This window comes from Orbicella faveolata, unplaced genomic scaffold (assembly GCF_042242905.1).
Source record: "Orbicella faveolata isolate gen_17 unplaced genomic scaffold, um_ofav_v1 contig_35, whole genome shotgun sequence".
NCBI lineage: Eukaryota > Metazoa > Cnidaria > Anthozoa > Scleractinia > Merulinidae > Orbicella > Orbicella faveolata.
Genome location: NW_028301564.1, coordinates 16,673,269 through 16,690,000, shown reverse-complemented (window position 1 = coordinate 16,690,000; position 16,732 = coordinate 16,673,269). Strand labels below are relative to the sequence as shown.

General features: G+C 39.3%; 2 protein-coding genes and 1 long non-coding RNA gene across 3 annotated transcripts in view; 2 read left to right on the top strand and 1 right to left on the bottom strand.

The window, feature by feature from the left end:
- The window catches only part of LOC149103522 (uncharacterized), a 2,877-nt gene extending 1,255 nt beyond the window's left edge, over nt 1-1,622 (bottom strand). Inside the window, exon 1 of the mRNA XM_089272669.1 lies at nt 1-1,622. This exon is cut by the window's left edge and continues 1,255 nt beyond it. Coding sequence (XP_089128795.1) covers nt 1-819 — 819 coding nt within the window. The 5' untranslated portion in view covers nt 820-1,622.
- Nucleotides 1,623-1,672: 50 nt separating this feature from the next.
- LOC110042047 (uncharacterized) lies at nt 1,673-4,063 on the top strand. Its single transcript, XR_002295856.2, has 2 exons — nt 1,673-2,424; nt 3,505-4,063. It is a non-coding gene; the product is annotated as an uncharacterized LOC110042047 (long non-coding RNA).
- A 5,137-nt stretch (nt 4,064-9,200) lies between these two features.
- On the top strand, nt 9,201-14,671 carry LOC149103521 (uncharacterized). Its single transcript, XM_089272679.1, has 6 exons — nt 9,201-9,298; nt 9,594-9,677; nt 10,175-10,333; nt 10,694-10,795; nt 11,171-11,318; nt 12,363-14,671. The coding sequence occupies exons 1-6, from the start codon at nt 9,296-9,298 to the stop codon at nt 12,470-12,472; spliced, it is 606 nt and encodes a 201-aa protein (XP_089128805.1). The 5' UTR covers nt 9,201-9,295; the 3' UTR covers nt 12,473-14,671.
- The last annotated feature ends 2,061 nt before the right edge of the window (nt 14,672-16,732 follow it).

Here is a 16,732-nt window from a genome sequence, read left to right as displayed (position 1 = left end):
TGGGCTGGTGTAAATGAGAGCTGGTTGCCCCATAGTAAATCCACTAAGAGGATTTGTTGGAGAGGGGTTTTGGTGTCCTAAGACATAACTGCCAGAAGAACTTACTGGGAATGACTTTGAAGCAGGTTCCAAAACTGAAATGGCATTTGATGGGCGTGAACTAGCCGCCACTGCTGTTGTTGTCCTTGTTAGAACCGATCCTTGTGTTGTCAGGGAAGTAGAGTTTGCGTCCTTTGCAGTATTAGCTGGGAGCAGACTGGACACTGGAAATGTTGGAAGACTTTGTGTCTGTAAACAGGCAGGTGTGGAAAACAATTGCTCATTGTTCATTTGTTCATAAATCTTTTCTTCTTCCCTTGCCTTAGCTAGACTCTTCTCAAGCTCCAATTGTTCCTCAGCCATTTTCAATGCCTGCTTTTCCTTAAGAAATGCTGCTTCCACTTCTAGGGCTGCAACCCTAGTCTTGGCTTTTATCAATTTCGATTTAGATGAAAGTGAAGACAAATTTGAACGTCCAGAGTGATTAGACTTTTTTGAGTGATGAGACTGGTTAGAAGCAGCAGAATTTAATTCAGCAGACTGAAGTTCTTTCGCCTTAGACAAATATTCATAGGCAGACTGCTTAAACTTAAACACATCTCCATCGTGAACTTCATACCATGAATTAGCACTGGCAATATCTGAATCATTCTCTAACACCTCGAGGAAATTATCCTGTGCAACTTGTAGCTCGACAAGTAAATTATTAAGACCGTCCATTTCAACTGACATAAACTCAAAATTGCTGAAATCAGCGAGAAGAGGTTTCATTTTGTTCATCTACCTAGTCACGTGACGAAGAGCCACAGTTCTACGATCTTTTAACCTTTGTATTTCGTACTGTTTACCTTTATCCATTGGAATTTTCTTCCTTCCGCCCGATTCTAACTCCTCAGCACCACTGACCGTCGATTTCTCCTCCATATTCAGTGACCCTTGAACCTTAGCTGAATCATGAAGCCACATTTCTGATGCCGCATCCGTCGGTGAAGTATTAAGCGGTGAGATAGCACGAATTAATTCCATGTCCATTGAAGACGACCGTGTACGCCAGGGCTCGGAAATGCCTTCCATCCAATAAGCCATAAAACCTTTGTTTTCGCTCTCCACGCCCGTAATTACTCTTAATAACCGTAGATCCGTTGCAATTCCGTAGACGAGCAAAGTGAACCGTAGTTATCCTTGAACATTTGGCCATAAATCCCTCGACAAACCATCCATGAGGTTGAGTTAAAACTATAGCTGCGAACGGCGACAAACCATGGACAAATTCACTTTAACCAGAACGTTTAATTCACGATAGGCCATGAGAACAACTCACAGTGATGCCACGATATTACAACGGTATAATTCTCAGAAAAACACTGACAATTTGAGCTAAATCTGACCTAAAAACCGAGGAAAACTTGACATAACTGAGGTTTTAACTCGGTGGCGTCGTGGTCACCGTTCGAAGAGGCCACCTCCACGCATGCGCAAACCTAAATGTGTCTTCACAGGGAACCCAGCAGTTACAAAATGTATATTTGTTTCATTTCGAATGCTGCCATGGTTCAAACTAACGAAAAGAAACGTTCAGTTATCAGCAGTTTCTTTAAGTTGCCTGCATGACAAGACGCACGGGGCTTCTACTGTAAGTACCGCAGAGAAATAGTAGGAAATTTTCCTAGCATTCCTTACATACTCTCACTAAGGTTCTTCGTCTTGCGGCCAGGGAAGGCGTCATAATCTGTTTCAGTGACATGCCGATGATATTAAATAAAAAATAAACCAGAAAGGGTCGATGGAATATGACAATCGCTTAGTTCACTCGCCAGTTTGTATACTGTTGTAATTCTTCGGTTAGAGTCACGCCAATTTGTACTACTACTTCATGTACTACGCTTCAACTGGATGCACGTGCGATGAAATGGGATTTGATACTGCATTTTAACTGGTAGCTTCCACGAGGTCAAACTTTTTAACTGAAGCGATTTTAAAATCGTTGGATAAGCTTTTGTTAACCCCAACTAAACGAGCCCATTATTAGTTTACGCCTCCTCATTTTTTTTTAATAGTTGTTTTTAGTAATACTCGGGAAAGAAAATCCAAGGAATCCTCTCATTTATCACCCAGGCCTTCAATTCCAACTTCAGACGTTTGGCAGGGTGTTGATCGATTTTGAGCTGAATGTGCTTAATTTGTCTAAAATATAAGCACTTCTTGTTCATTCAAGCTGCTCTTGTTATACTTCACAGCAAAACGGCACTTTAACGGCAAAGAATGAAACAGACCAGGAATACGATGTTGTTTCGACCGTCAGTGATCGCTTGTTCCTGGGTGATGAAATGGCTTCTATGTGTGCTAAGCTGCCCATTTATCGCGTCAAGAAGAGTACAACTCGACGCTAGTGTTATACCTTCTACTGTTATCATAATCAAAAGTGTGCCGCTCATATAAGATACTTAAAAAAGAAATTTCTAGTGCTATTCAGTTAGTATTATTCCAAAACTTATTTACCCAAAAGTTTGGGAAATCTTAATGCTAAAATCGTAAAGGAGAAATGGTCGAAAAAGTAAGACACTAACGTAACGTTTTCGACAAATTTAAACTCCTATCTAGGTTATTCAAGTTCACTCAGTTTTTGTCCTCCAGAAGGCATTATGACTTTAATATGAGTAGCATTCGAACTGACTCCTAACCTGGTCATTAATGTTGTTGGACAGTCCTAACTCAGTCATCAAAAGTTCCTGAAAAGTCTTAACATGGAATTGTTAATTACCAACCAAGAGAAACACTCCAATAGGGTAGGACTTGGAAATTGAGAATATCATAATTTCACTTTTCGTCAACCGAAGGAACGCTTGACCGGCCGTTTCTTGCCGAGAGAAGATCTGACTCTTTCTCATCTATCTAGACACTAAGTGCTCAGTGGCTTGTTTTATGTCATGCCGTTCCATTTGCAAATTAATTCTGTTGGAACTACGGTATACTGTCAATAGCCTATTTTTGAGTAAATATGTGAACCATATATCATAAATTTACCTAATGTTTAATATTTTTACTTTCTTTTCTCTTGCTGGCTGACTGACCGGACTGACAGACAGACAGACAGACAGAGAGAGACAGACAGAGAGACAGACGGACTGACTGACTAACTACAAGACTGACTGACTAAATCACTTACTCACTCACTCACTCGGACTGACTGACTGACAGACTGACTACCTCTATGACTGACTGAATCACTCACTCACTCACTCACTCACTCACTTACTCACTCACTCACTCGCTCGCTCGCTCTCTCACTCACTCACTCACTCACTCACTCGATGACTTATTCGCTCGCTCACTCACTCACTTACTCACTGACTATCTGACTGATTGTCTGACTGTCTATCTGACTGACTGACTGACTGATTCTAAATAACTGGCTGGCTGACGGACCGATTGGCTTACTGAGTGGCTTATTTACTTACTTTGCAGGTGTAAAGCGTTGGCCTTACCATTATTATTGCTACCGCGATTGTCATTATCACCACTGGCACCACTGGGGGTGCACACATGGTTGCCACTGGAGATGTGTGTGGCATAGCTGCGGCTACTGAAAACCGCAAGGAGGTGCTTCAAGGCCCGTCGTGTGATAAAAATAAATAAAAATATCCAGATGCTAGTGACTATCATATTTTGCTGCTTTGATTAAAAACTTTTGATTTGGAAGAGCTGAGTACACTGCGGCATTGAGACCTGCAGACTATATAGTTTATACCATGAAACAGCGAACGAAAGTCTGGTTTTTTAGACTGCCAAATCTTTGCAGCAATTTCAGACCAGATCGATTGGCTAAAATGCTATTGTTTTGTAGAAACAGGGCTCCTGGTAGAAAAAAAATGATTTCAGGATAAAAAAGCTTGGTTAAATTTCGCAGAAAAGTGTGAGACTGTGTAGGAAAGTAGTTCAATAATGCTGTTGCAAAATGTATAAGTGCAAATTAAACAACAATTAATTCAAGAAATGAAACAAATAAAAGTCACTTGTGCTCTTAACTGAGAAACGTGTACTTTCTGACTAAAAATATATTTCTATGTATTTGAGCATTTATATCTTTCAAGGGTATAACGTTTATTTTTGTTCTTCGGTGCAATCCGAAAAATTCCCGCGCTTTTGAGAGTTATTGACTTTAATTTCAGCGTATTTTTCATTTAGGTCTAACCTGAGAGTTTGAGAATAAAAGGCAATTTACGTCTTGTATATTTAGTGCTAACATCCGCGAATAATTTCTGTTGAAGCTTCGGTGTTAAACAATCTTTTGTGGTTAGTCTAAGTGACGTAACTCTGAAACGGTGAAACGAAAATCATGATAAATATCCGTACTGAGAGAAGTAGTCCGCTCGTCTCCGGATCGAACCCTGGCCGGGGACATTGTGTTGTGTACGTTCTTGGGCAAGACACTTTACTCTCACATTGCCTCTCTCCACCCAGGTGTATAAATGAGTACCGGCGAATTTAATGCTGGGAGTAACCCTGCAATGGACTAGCATCCCACCCAAGGGGGAGTAGAAATACTCCTGGTCGCTTTATGCTACAGAAACCGGGATAAGCTCCGGCCTGGTGGGCTCGTCTGGAGACTTGAACTTTACCTTACTGAGAAAAGAGAAAACGCTGATGCCAAACCTCCCGCGGTCTGTTTACAAATTAACAGTCGAGAAGCCGTTTCTGGAAAATAACACCGAATGCCAATTCTTGCGCGCCGCGGCTTTTCCCCTGTCATTAAGGTCAGGTTTTATCGATCTACTGTATAACTCTAACAAAGGGCCGGTAAAAGCAATAGTGACGGCGGAGTAACACAGTTTAAGAAATTTATGAAAAATGAACATTTTCTTTGAAATTAGGGATAAAATGCCACAGGATTATGATCACAAACTATTTTGTGACTCAAGTAACAACTAATAAATGGTCTGAAATGAATGTCAAAGACACATCCCCTTTAGAAAACTGCAACACCATATTTGAAAAAAAAAACTAATAAAATTCAAGCTAACGTCGCTGAAAGGGAAAGTTTCTGTAATGAATTTACCTTTTTTTAATCAAAAAATATGTTGCTCTCTCTCTTGAGTCTGTAGTTTGAGAGGAAGATTTTCTAAAAGTTCAAAGCGAAAAAAAAATATATATCCTTCCACGGTTTTTTTAATTTTGAATATGGGCCAAAAATGCGTAACGAACGCAATCCATTGACACGGCTGGAAAGACCGCCTGAGAGTAGTGCATTGAAAAATCGCAAATTAACTATAAAGCCTCGCAAAGTCGAGTTCTGCGGTCTTTATCCGTAAAAGGGTTTGGTGTAATTTCAGTCTACTCGTCTTTATTAGCTTCTGTAGCCCTAAACATATCTCTCTCAGTCTTTAATCCGTTAAAAAAACGTACGGCGTATGTATTTTTTTAGCTTGTCATTTCTCAGAGATGCCGACTGATGAATAGGCCCGGAAAAACACTTCTCCTTTCAAGGAGAAGTGTTTATGCTCGACACTTGTGCTCTTAAAAGAGCACAAGTGTCGAGCATGCAAGTGACCACTTTATTTATTTTATCTCTCGTTTACTGTTTAAGATGCACCACATCATGGTTCACTTCACATCATGATTCACATCACAGCACTGTTATACTATGCAATACAACTACAACCAAAGTACTCGTCTTACTCGTCTGGAGAATGGATGCAGCAGCCAACTTTTTTTAATACTATATGACGGCTGTCAAATATTTCCTCATTTTCAACTTGATACTGATGATGTATTTGGTATTTTACACCTCAGCTGACCTCGTGTTATAGCATAAGCACTTGATCAACTGCGCATGCCAGTATTAGCACTTGCTTTACTACGCATGTCCGAAAACCATCATTCAGTAGCAGTTTTCCGTACCCATCCTATGCTGAACCTCAAAAAGTTGTTTAAGACAGCAAAATTTGACATCAGTTTTTAATGTTTAAAGGATTGCACGGATCCTGGCAAAGGCTATACGTTTATTGCTTTAAAAGACTCACACTAAGCCAGTCAGATTTCTTGAATTGCAGCGCGGGCCAGCTCAAATTATAGAAAATTAGAATGTTTTAATTTTAAAATACACCATACATGGCCTCAAGACCTATAATCAGCACTTCCTTTAGCCGTAGTAGAATTGCGCATGTGTTTCAATTATTTACGACAGATTACATCACTAACCGTCCCAAAATCAGATGATGATTAATGCCATTTTTGGCACATTGGCTGTAAAATATATGTTGGGATTTTAAGGGAAGCTCGTTTGGCAAATGTAGCCTCCCCTAAATGGATTTGGACAAAGAGAGAAAAAACTCGCAAGCTTCACGCCTACCACTGTTTCATGCAACGCGCGAAAATACAAAGATGAGCGAAATCGGAATCCTGAATCCTAGAATTTGATTTTATTTTTCAGCTTCTATTGTAACATTGACTTCGTATTAGTATTAGCAATTCTTTTAATGCGCATGTCAGACAAAAAAATGATGGTTTCTGTCGAGCACAAGAGATTGATTGATTCTCTTGACAGCAGAATTGACGTGGATTTTGAATTTAAGAAACGTACAGAAATTTTGGTGAAGGCTATACCTTTTGGTGCGTCTATATATCAGAAATAACTTGCAGCGTGTGAGAATTCAGTTTGTCTAAATACACCCAGCGTGACTTGTAGATTTATATTCGGCACTTCCTTCAGCCATCACAGTATTGCGCATATGCTGAAACTATTTATGATAGATCCGAAAAGTTCCCATAGTAACAAACATATATAGTCACTTAAGCGTCAGTAATTGCTACGTTCAAACTGCAGCTTTCGGTGGGAAGGGTGGAAGGGGGCCGGGCTCGCTAAAATTTTTCAATTTCACATTTCAATACTGAGTACATTATTCACAATAAATATGGAGAAGAAACGGATAAATCTTGTTGAAAAAAATTTATGTCATTACGATACGGAAGTACATGATAATATCTCTGTAATAATGATCATCTAACACAAAATCGTGTCAGTCTGGATCACCTTGTTATGTCTTTTATTTACATTATCTCTGTTTTAAAAGAAGTCCTCGCGTTTGGTATCGCTCCTTTTGGAAGGCCGCTACTTTTAGGATTTGTTGACAAACATGACATTTTATCGTTATATATAATAATTTCATAGGGTCGCTAACTTCAGGGGTTGTTACTGTCGCCGGGAACTTTACAGTGTTATAATGATTTGCCCCCAAAACGAATCTGAAAGGAGCGAGAAAAGTCCACGAGCCTCGCACTTTCCTGTCCTGCTCTTTTCCTCGTCAGTGCAATGCGAGTTGATACTAAGGGATAAATAAGAGAAAGTAAACACTTTTTTCTTTTCAGCTCATTTCACGCAAACAGACTGAGTCTGTGTGACATGAAAGTTAATAATAATTGGACGTGTATACGGCAACCGAATTAACCGGCAGGTCGGGCACATATGAACGCATGAAATGAACTGTACCTCAATGAGCTTGAAACAGTAGCTTGATGTTTTGCAAGATGGTGGAATAAATCAAAGTACTAAATTAGTGTCAAGAATAAGACTTGAAATTAAGCGATGCGTACAGAATAACACTGTATGGTTCTGTGACTTAACTTTGAAACATTTTTTTTTCCCATTAAGTTGGCGTGACAAATTGAATCACGAGCTTGATGTTTGTGAACCTCTTGAGAGAAGGTTAATCTTTATCGGGACACTTAATAAGGACAAAGAAGGAAGAAATTTAAATGGCCCTTATTTAGTCATTACGTTTCTAAGACTACAAAAAGAAGGCTACTAGGCATACATTTTGCATTTGTTGATTAATTTTTTTAAAGAAGGCAACGACAAAAGCAAGAGCTGCGCGCGATAACAGCTTATATAATTGATTGCCGTAAAGTCAAGCTCTAAATGTGTTTAACCTCATAAACGTCGGAATGGCTTTTAGATTTTAAAACTTATAAACGACACAAGAATCTGATTAAATATTACAGAGCCTGTATCGACAACTGAGCCGCCAACTCAGGGAAGTCTTTGAATTACACTCCAGTGACAGAGTTCCTATTTTGAAAAATTCAAGACCAAATGCAGAATGTTCCCCGTTCGATCTGACCTATTTATCTCCTCTTAGTCGTCTCAAAAGCACTAAATTATTGCTCAATGTCGGTGATTTTCCAATTCCTCCATCTTTGGTCTAATACCTGTATGACTCTCAAGATCTCCAAAAACATTAAGCTTGTGCCGTTAAATTTACCTTGCCAACACTGAAGCATTCCGTTTATTCTGTACACAGCAATAAATTTTGAAAACTTGTACATATACACTTATGTTATTTGCCGGTGGAAGGTTCGTATCGATACAAACTTTGACGGGTTCTTGACTGCGGCCCGAGGCCATTTCTTCTGACGTTTACATACCGTAGCTTACAAAGTTTAAGGTGAACCAAAACCTAAAATTTATAGAGAGGAAATTATAGGATCCAGGATTCAGGATTCACAAAAATAGCTTTTCTTTTATTTCGCTCAGGTTTGTATTATCGCGCGTTACATGAATTAGTGGTAGGCGTGAAGCTTGCGAGATTTACTCGCTTTGCTTCAAATCTGATTTTGGAACGGTTAGTGATGTAATCCGTCGCGAATAATTGAGACACATGCGCAATGCTATTACGGCTAAAGGAAGCGCTGATAAGAGGTCTTGAGGTCTCGTTTGGTGTGTAACAACATTATTATTTGGACTAACGCGCGCTGCAAGAAATACTGACCAAGTACGAGCCTGCATGGGATCTATGCAACTCCTTTAATAAAAACTGATGTCAAATTTCGCTGTCATAAATACTGGTTGAGGTACAGGTTAGGATGAGTCCGGGAAACTGCTATTGAATAGTAGTTGTCGGGCATGCGCTGTGAAGCAAGTGCTAATACTGGCATGCGCACTAAAGCAAGGGCTAATACTGGCACGTGCAATAGAACAAGTGTTAATACTGGCATGCACAGTAAAGCAAGTGCTAACATTGACATGCGCAGTAAAGCAAGTGCTAAAACTAATACAAGGTCAAAGTCGTTACATTAGAAGAGCTGAAACAAGGATAAATCAGGACTGGTATCAAGTTAACTATCAGGAAACTTTCGACACCCGTCAAACAGTATAAAAAAGGTTTGCTTGTGAATCTGCATCCATTCTCAGTGGAGAAAGGTTCAAGTCCCCTGCCATAAGAAGAACGAAGAACCGTCGCATTTCTGTTACAAGAGAAAAATGGTAAGTTTTACTTCACAATTTTTTTTTAATCATTAGTGCTTTTAGCGAGGAGAATAACTCATAGCCATATAAAGTACACACATCCAACAGCTTCATTAACCGACCTAGAAAGATTCGGACTAGAAACAGTGGGTTGGTTAGTTTTTCGCTCCTCTTAGTCCCCTACAATGGAAGCCTTTCTACGTGCATCAGAATGTCCCCTATGCAGTCTCTAAAGACACGTAGGTCGCTGTTGGCTTTATTTTTTAAGCAAAAGCACACATATCTAATACATTTAATGTTTTCCTTTCAACAGAAGTTCAAGGTCTTCCTTCTGTGCCTAGCCATCCTTGTTGCTGCCACATCAGCAGCGACTGTCTGTAAATGTGAAGAGAAAAAGGTAAATGAGAAAAGTAAGAGTGATTTCCTTAGATTTTAAATTTTTCATAAATTGCTATGCTCAGTAACTTTAATATAACGTTCCCCCGCCAGGTGGATTAGTGACATAACGCGCGTCCCTTTAAGCCCAAGAGTAACTTAACTTCAAAGCAGAGAGGATGTCAACTGATACGAAACATTCCAGTAGGATTTAAGTTTCATCTGAGGTTATTATCCGGTGCATTTAGCAGAAAACATGCCCTCAAGTTGGTTGCTCTAGTTTTTGCTACTATACCGTGCTGACGAGAACCAACCAGGTCCAAACAGCTGTCCACGGTTGCAATATTTTGCTTTCAGTCCGGACTCTAGGATGTCGTTGTCACGTTAAGTTTTCCACGCAGTAATCAGCCTTACGTCATTGTTAGTCTATACAAGTGATCATTTTGCTGTCAAGCACACGGATCTGTTACTTACAGAAGTTATAAAACAGTTATTTAGACTGTCTCTTTGACCTTGTAGGATACCGTGTCCAAGTACAATGTGAAAATGAAGGATGGAAATGAAGAGATTGATGAGGAAGTCGAAATTGACACTGAAAAACAAACGGAGACCCTGAGTATTCCAAAGACGAACTCGGGGAACGCAGGAGATGTCAAGGTTGTCTTCGACTTTAAAAAGGTAAAATAGAATTTACAACGGGAGAAAGAAGGTGTGATTGCGCAATTCGCTTACTTTTTAACGGGATAGAGTCAGTATTCCTAAATGAACGTATGGGAGCTAGCAAGGAAGTCGTTGCGAATTTAACTGTGTACATGTTTTGAGGATGTTTAATTCATTGAGTCAGTTAGTCATTTCAACGATATCTCAGGCTGTGTTCACACTTGGTACCAGACACTGTTGTCTAGGAAACGACAAAAAAATAGTGTTGCGTTCAGACACTGGGCACTCCAAGTACCCAAACACCATTTACTCCAGGGCACACCAGTCAGTGAATGGGAGTCATCATTTTTGTAACAACATCGTCTATTTTTCTTGTAGAACTTAACCATGCATCGACTTTCTGCTGCAAAAGCTTGTTTTCTGAGTGACTCTACTGAAGGTACGCCTAAACCTGATGAGCTGCTCAAGGCGCTTGACGAGGTAATAACAGTATGGTTTTTTCCGCTAATTAATTCAAATATTATGTGACTTACAGTACAGACCGTTCGTTCGGTTTTTACTAGAAAATCTCAAAGTTTGGTCTTGCAGTATTGACCTAGAGGTAGCTAGCGACCTAAATTTGAGATTCTCGCGTACAGCGATAAAATGTACCACAGGTTGGCTCAGCCTCACTTTCGAGCTAACAAAACAATTCTTGGACTAGGGGGGTGAGATAGCGGCGTACTCTCCTGGACGACCCAGGTCCCTCTCCACTTGTCTAGATACATTGCCTTTGCAGGTTTGACTTTGGGTGTATTTACTTTGGCTAAAATAAAGGTTCGCCTACTTGGAGTTTTTTTTTGTTATTCTTCACAGGAAAGTTCCTCCTCAACGCCAAAGAACGTGTCCGACAGTAGATTTGATGCTGTTTCGACCCTCACTGATCGCTCGATCCTTAGTGATGAAATGGCTGATATGTGTGCTAAGCTGCCCATTTATCGCATCAAGAAGGCCCACACTCTGCGTAAGTGTTTGTTATCTAACTATTAGTGTAATCAGATGTAGTCAAATACAAGCTTAGGAATAAAAGGCAATTCCTAGTGTCATAGATGAGAAAGCACCAAAACTTTAGTTACGTTCTCAACTGAGACTCGAGAGTTTTAGTTTAAAACTGATACTGCGGAAATCCTGAGCTAAATGTTAAAGAAATGAACATGACAGATATGAATGAGAAAAACACGGCAGAAATAACCGAAGAAAACTTTGTCTGCAACTAGGAATTGAGCTCCCGGTCTGATATCTAGTTTGTTTCAGTGAGATACGGGAGGGAAGGTGACAAAGTATATTTAGGAGATCTGTCTTATAGGGAACACAATCTCAGATATTGTCCCCGCTCCCACGCTTAACAAGGCCATTAACAATGTTGAGTGGTCTTAAAGTCAATCAGTGAAAATTGCTTATAAATCTAAACATTCAAAGTCTCAACACAGCATTTTAAACTCTCTTTTAGCTTCGACAGAGAGGCACTTTCATTAATACCGTGGCTGGTATGATGTAAAATTTGTCTTTTTAGTCTTGGCTCGATTTTTAACTGATTTCGGATTAATTTTAAGTGCCTAAAAATATTTGACCTTTTCAACCAACTGTAATCAAAGCTTCAGTTAAAATTGTACTTTTCATTGGAAACGAAAAATTAGTATTTCGAAAAATTGATCCCATTGTTTCACTCGCAGTAACGCTTGTTCGTACTTACATAATGGACGGGCCATTATTTTTTTGAGGGAGGGGGTTGGTCAATTTTATGGGGCATGAATTATTTTTCTCACCTTTAGCTGTAGCAGGATTTTTTGAGTGGGCAATAGCTTGTGCAAGATATTTTGTAACATCAAACAAAAGACCTGGAGAGTAGAAGTTTGCTTGATTTTTCCCCCATGGCTCCCTTTGCACGATTTTCTTTTCAGCAGATATTGCTGTGCAGGATTTTTCGGGGGGAAATTGCGCAAATTCTCCGCGTCCCTGAAAACAAAATGGTTCTTCCTAACGACAGTGTTCTTACTTATCTCTGTAGGCGTGAAGCGTTATCTATATTGCCGCTATGGATATTATTGCTACCGCAGTTGTTATTGGTGTTACCCCGGCTGTAGACGTTGTTGCCACTATATATGCTGCTGTTACTAAAACAGGCATTGGATGTTTGCGTAAATAGATCAGGTTGCCATGCCAGTGACTGCCTCATATTTACTTTTTTGAATGATTTTTAAAATGTTAAATTGTATAGCTGATTTAAAATGGACTTTGTTGATTAACTTTATACCACACTGTTAAAATTGTTATATATCTTTATTACCACAAGGGCGCAGCTAGGGGGGTAAGGGTGGCGCTTGGGGTGCCCGTGATCCCCACTTTTGTAAGCCATTTTTTTTTAAGCAAACAACCTACAACAGGTGGCATAAACGCCATGACAATCTGGTGAGTACCCTCACTTTGACACAGTGTTACCCCCTCCCCCGTTTGAGAAATCTTGGCTGCGCCGTTGTACGTACCACCCCGTTGTTATTGGTACCTCGCTTCTAAACCATTGTGGCTACGATTTATGCTGTCGGAGTTGTTAATAAGAGAGTAGGAAATGGAAGGAGAGATACCATAAGTGAAATGTAGATCAAGCTAGTTGTCTCTGGCTATCACATTATCTTTTTATGACGGTTTTAAAAACGTCAAATTGTTAAGGACTTTTATAATATAACTGAGCTGCTACGCGCGCCCTTATTGGTCGACAGCGTGTGTTTAGATGAGAGTATGTAAACACGGTTGTGACGTTTTAGATTCGCGCGTATTCTTGAGAAATATTTCATAAAAACAACAGAGTAGTTTTTTTGTAGGTATATAGCCTCATTTTAACAGTTGGGGGTTGGAAGAATTCTCCAAAGTTATGCGAACTCTAGATGCACATAACTGTCTCGAATTTCGTGTTTAGGCAAAGCTACATGTAAACAAGGAAAAAGTGTTCTATTGCTTAAATCTTTTTATGATGGTTTCAAAAATGTGAAATTGTTAAGTTAATTTAAAATGAACTTCTATCTAATTTGCTGATGGGATTTGTAACAAGGTATTCTAAAATCAACATTAACTTTCAGAAGATTGTTTTTTTTTTTTTTTTTTTTGCAATATTTGTTTCCTTTGTTTGAATATTTGTTTCCTTTGTTTCCTTTGTTTCAGTGGCATGCCTGTAAACTAGTTAGACTTAGTGCTTGTATATCTAAGTGTATGACCACTTTAAATAAGATTTACATTTTTTCTTTTTGCAAAGGAACTTTTTAGCAGCTATTGGGATTTTCAATTTTCGAAATTTTGAACGTTTCCTCCTTGGTAATGTGGTTATTATGGGACAAGTAAATTTTTAGAAATATGTTTTTGCTGTTTGAAACCACTTTTGTTTTTTCGGGGACACTTTTTCTTATTTTAAGCATTTTTTGAAACGCTCAAAGGATTTTTTGGAGCAACTTTTCCGACGTAATTTATTCGCAAAATCTGGATTGATCTAATCGCTATGACGTCATTAATTTTTAGAAGACAGGATTTTTTGATTATTATTAATTAATTAATGTTCAACATACTTAATATCAGTAGTTATGATCCATGAAATATTTTCGCTCGCGCGCGATCGGTCTAAACGCGTCACGTGACCGAAAACCGTGGAATATCCGAGAATATTTCCCACTTTTCAAAACTGCGCGTATTGCGAAAAATATTTAAAGGTTAATAAACACAATAGCCTCCATTTGACTTTGAAAATGTTAACCTCTTACTAACCGAGCGCGAGGGCCGTACTGGGGAATATTGGCCCGAGGTCGTGGCAATAAGGACCGAGCGCAGCGAGGTCCGTACAAAAACGACTGAGGGCCAATATTACCCAGTACGGCTCGAGCTAGCTAGGTTAGTAAGAAGTTTATTATATGGCACTCGGGCCATGCTTGTTTTGAATTTGCTGGCTTTCGAAAACAAAAAAATACACAGTTTATGACCGTTTCCATGGAAACGGTGGTATGGCGAAATCCCGACCAAGAAAGAACCAATCAGAACGCTCGGATTTACCTCAAGACTACCTTGCCATATAATAAGCTCGGATATTTGTCCTTGGACATTATCTGTTCCTCGAAGCTCACAGTTTTCCTCGAGCTTCACTCTCGGAAAACTGCTCGCTTCTCGGAACAAATGATGTCCGCGGACAAATATCCGAGCATATTTTCGCGCCAAATGAAGGCTATTGTTTATTTGTATTGTACAGTATAACAGTGTTCTAGTGAAACTGAATCGTGATATATGGTGCAAATTAAATGATGAAGAAATAAAGTAAACTCACTGGTACAATTAGTGCAATTAGAACTTGTGCTCTATAAAGAATCTTGTACTTTCTGACTGAGCCGAATATATCATGAGTCCGTAAATTTGTATCACCCCTCTAAAGGTGTTAGTGATTGTACTCCAAAATAATCCAAAAAATCCCAGCCTCTTACGCAGACGTAATATTCCCGTTCTTTCCATGTTTTTTTTTTTCACACATGATATAATCTTTAATCAATCCCAAATGATGCAGAAAATACGAGTATTTAGCCGCTGAAACCTGACAATATGTCAGCATGTTCACTTTGCCGTAACATAACGACATAACGTCCTTGTTATGTCGTTATGTTTATGTTGTTGCATGTATGTCGATATGTCGCAAGTGTGATGAACTAAGCTAGACTCATAATTTCGTCTCTCTAGTAAGCAGAGATATGAGATGATCGGTATACTATGTTTTAACTAAGATACTAATTAGACTTCTAAGACCTATGATCAGCACTTCCTTCAGACTTGGTAACATTGGACATGTGCTTCAATTATTTAGGATAGATTATGCAACCAACAGTCCCCCCAATCAGACGGCGACTAAAGTAATTTTCTGCATTGACTGTAAAATATGCTGCGACTTTAAAGTAAGCTTCAACAGTTTGGCGAATTCCCAGGGGTGAGAGAGAGATGAAAGAGATGAAAGGAGAGAAAAATCTGCTACCTTCGCGCTGACCACTTATTTGTGTAACACGCGTTAACAAAAACAACGGAATATAAGAGGAAAGACACTATATCGATTTTATACAGACAAACAGGTCAGTGTAAAATGAGTGGCCCAGTTCATCAGAGTAACAGTGGGATAGCAACCTGCTAACGCATGAAATGAAATGGTCCGCAATAGAGCTTGAATTTATTTTTAACTCAAGTGAAAACAGTAACTACGGGGCGATTTTTCAACAACGCATGATATAGTTTTTTAATGTCTCTGTTTTATTTAACTGAGCTACATCTGAAAACCTACAACCAGCACTTCCTTCAGCAATCACAGTGTTGTAAATATGCAGCGTACCCAGCTTTCTGGGAAATTTCGTAAAAAATCAACGAGGAAGCGAAATAGACATAAATAGAGCTGTCCAGGATCTCAATCAGTTGTTTATGAAGGTAAAATTTGGCGGAGGCTTAACACCAAATAACGTGCACAGAACGTGGCCAAACTATAAAAGCACTCCTTCTGATACGTCTATCAACGTGGCTCAATTTTTTTTTTTTAGCAGCGCGCGGCATTTTGATTTTAATTACTTTTTACAAACTGACTAAACATGACCGCAAGAATTATGTACAGCACTTCCTTAAGCAATCACAACATTGCGCACATACTGAAACTACTTACAATAAATCAGATGGGGGGGCCTATCACCGTCATTTTAGGCCCCGTCCACACTACCCCGGGGGCCGAACTTGAAAACGGAGGTTTCACTCTGAAAGTGCGTCAAACGTTTTCCATCCACACTATGCTGGAGGAATTTAAAAAGGCAATAATCACCGGTCATTTTGCATTTGTATTTGTGTAAAACTTGGGCAGGAAACATCGTGATTATCGTATATAATTTCATTGTTTTCGAAAGCAGTTCGTTTTCAAAATGTTTTCCGTCCTCACTAGAACGCAAAGCTAGCGTTTTCAAATTCCTCCGGTTTGAAGAGCGTTTTCGAAAGTCTTTTTCATGACGGATAAGTGTGGAAGGAAGGCCTAACCGGAGAAATAAGACTGCGTTTAATTTTCATATTTCTTCGGCGTAGTGTGGAGGGTGCCTCATGCATAAATTGAACAAGCTCGTTGAGAGAAACGTGATTATCCCCAAAAGGATCTACCGAGGGTCAAAAAAACCGCCGACGTCGATCGTACACGTCTTCCTAATTTTGTGCAGCATTCCATCTCAGGCCAAAAAGATTCGTTTTACGTAGCTAGATATTTGCGGATTAATATCTTCCGCGACATTTTCGGAAGACCAAAACTCGTTGAAGTGCACGTAAAAGATATAAATACAATTTAAAAGTTTGTTGTTGCGTAAACACTAAACGGGGTACAAAAGAGTAATGTACCTTTTC

What these genes read in the sequence shown, in the direction of transcription:
- LOC149103521 (XM_089272679.1), top strand. An exon ending in TTGTCTTCGACTTTAAAAAG is followed by an intron (nt 10,334 to 10,693) that starts GTAAAATAGAAT and finishes TTTTTCTTGTAG; the next exon opens with AACTTAACCATGCATCGACT. An exon ending in CAAGAAGGCCCACACTCTGC is followed by an intron (nt 11,319 to 12,362) that starts GTAAGTGTTTGT and finishes TTATCTCTGTAG; the next exon opens with GCGTGAAGCGTTATCTATAT.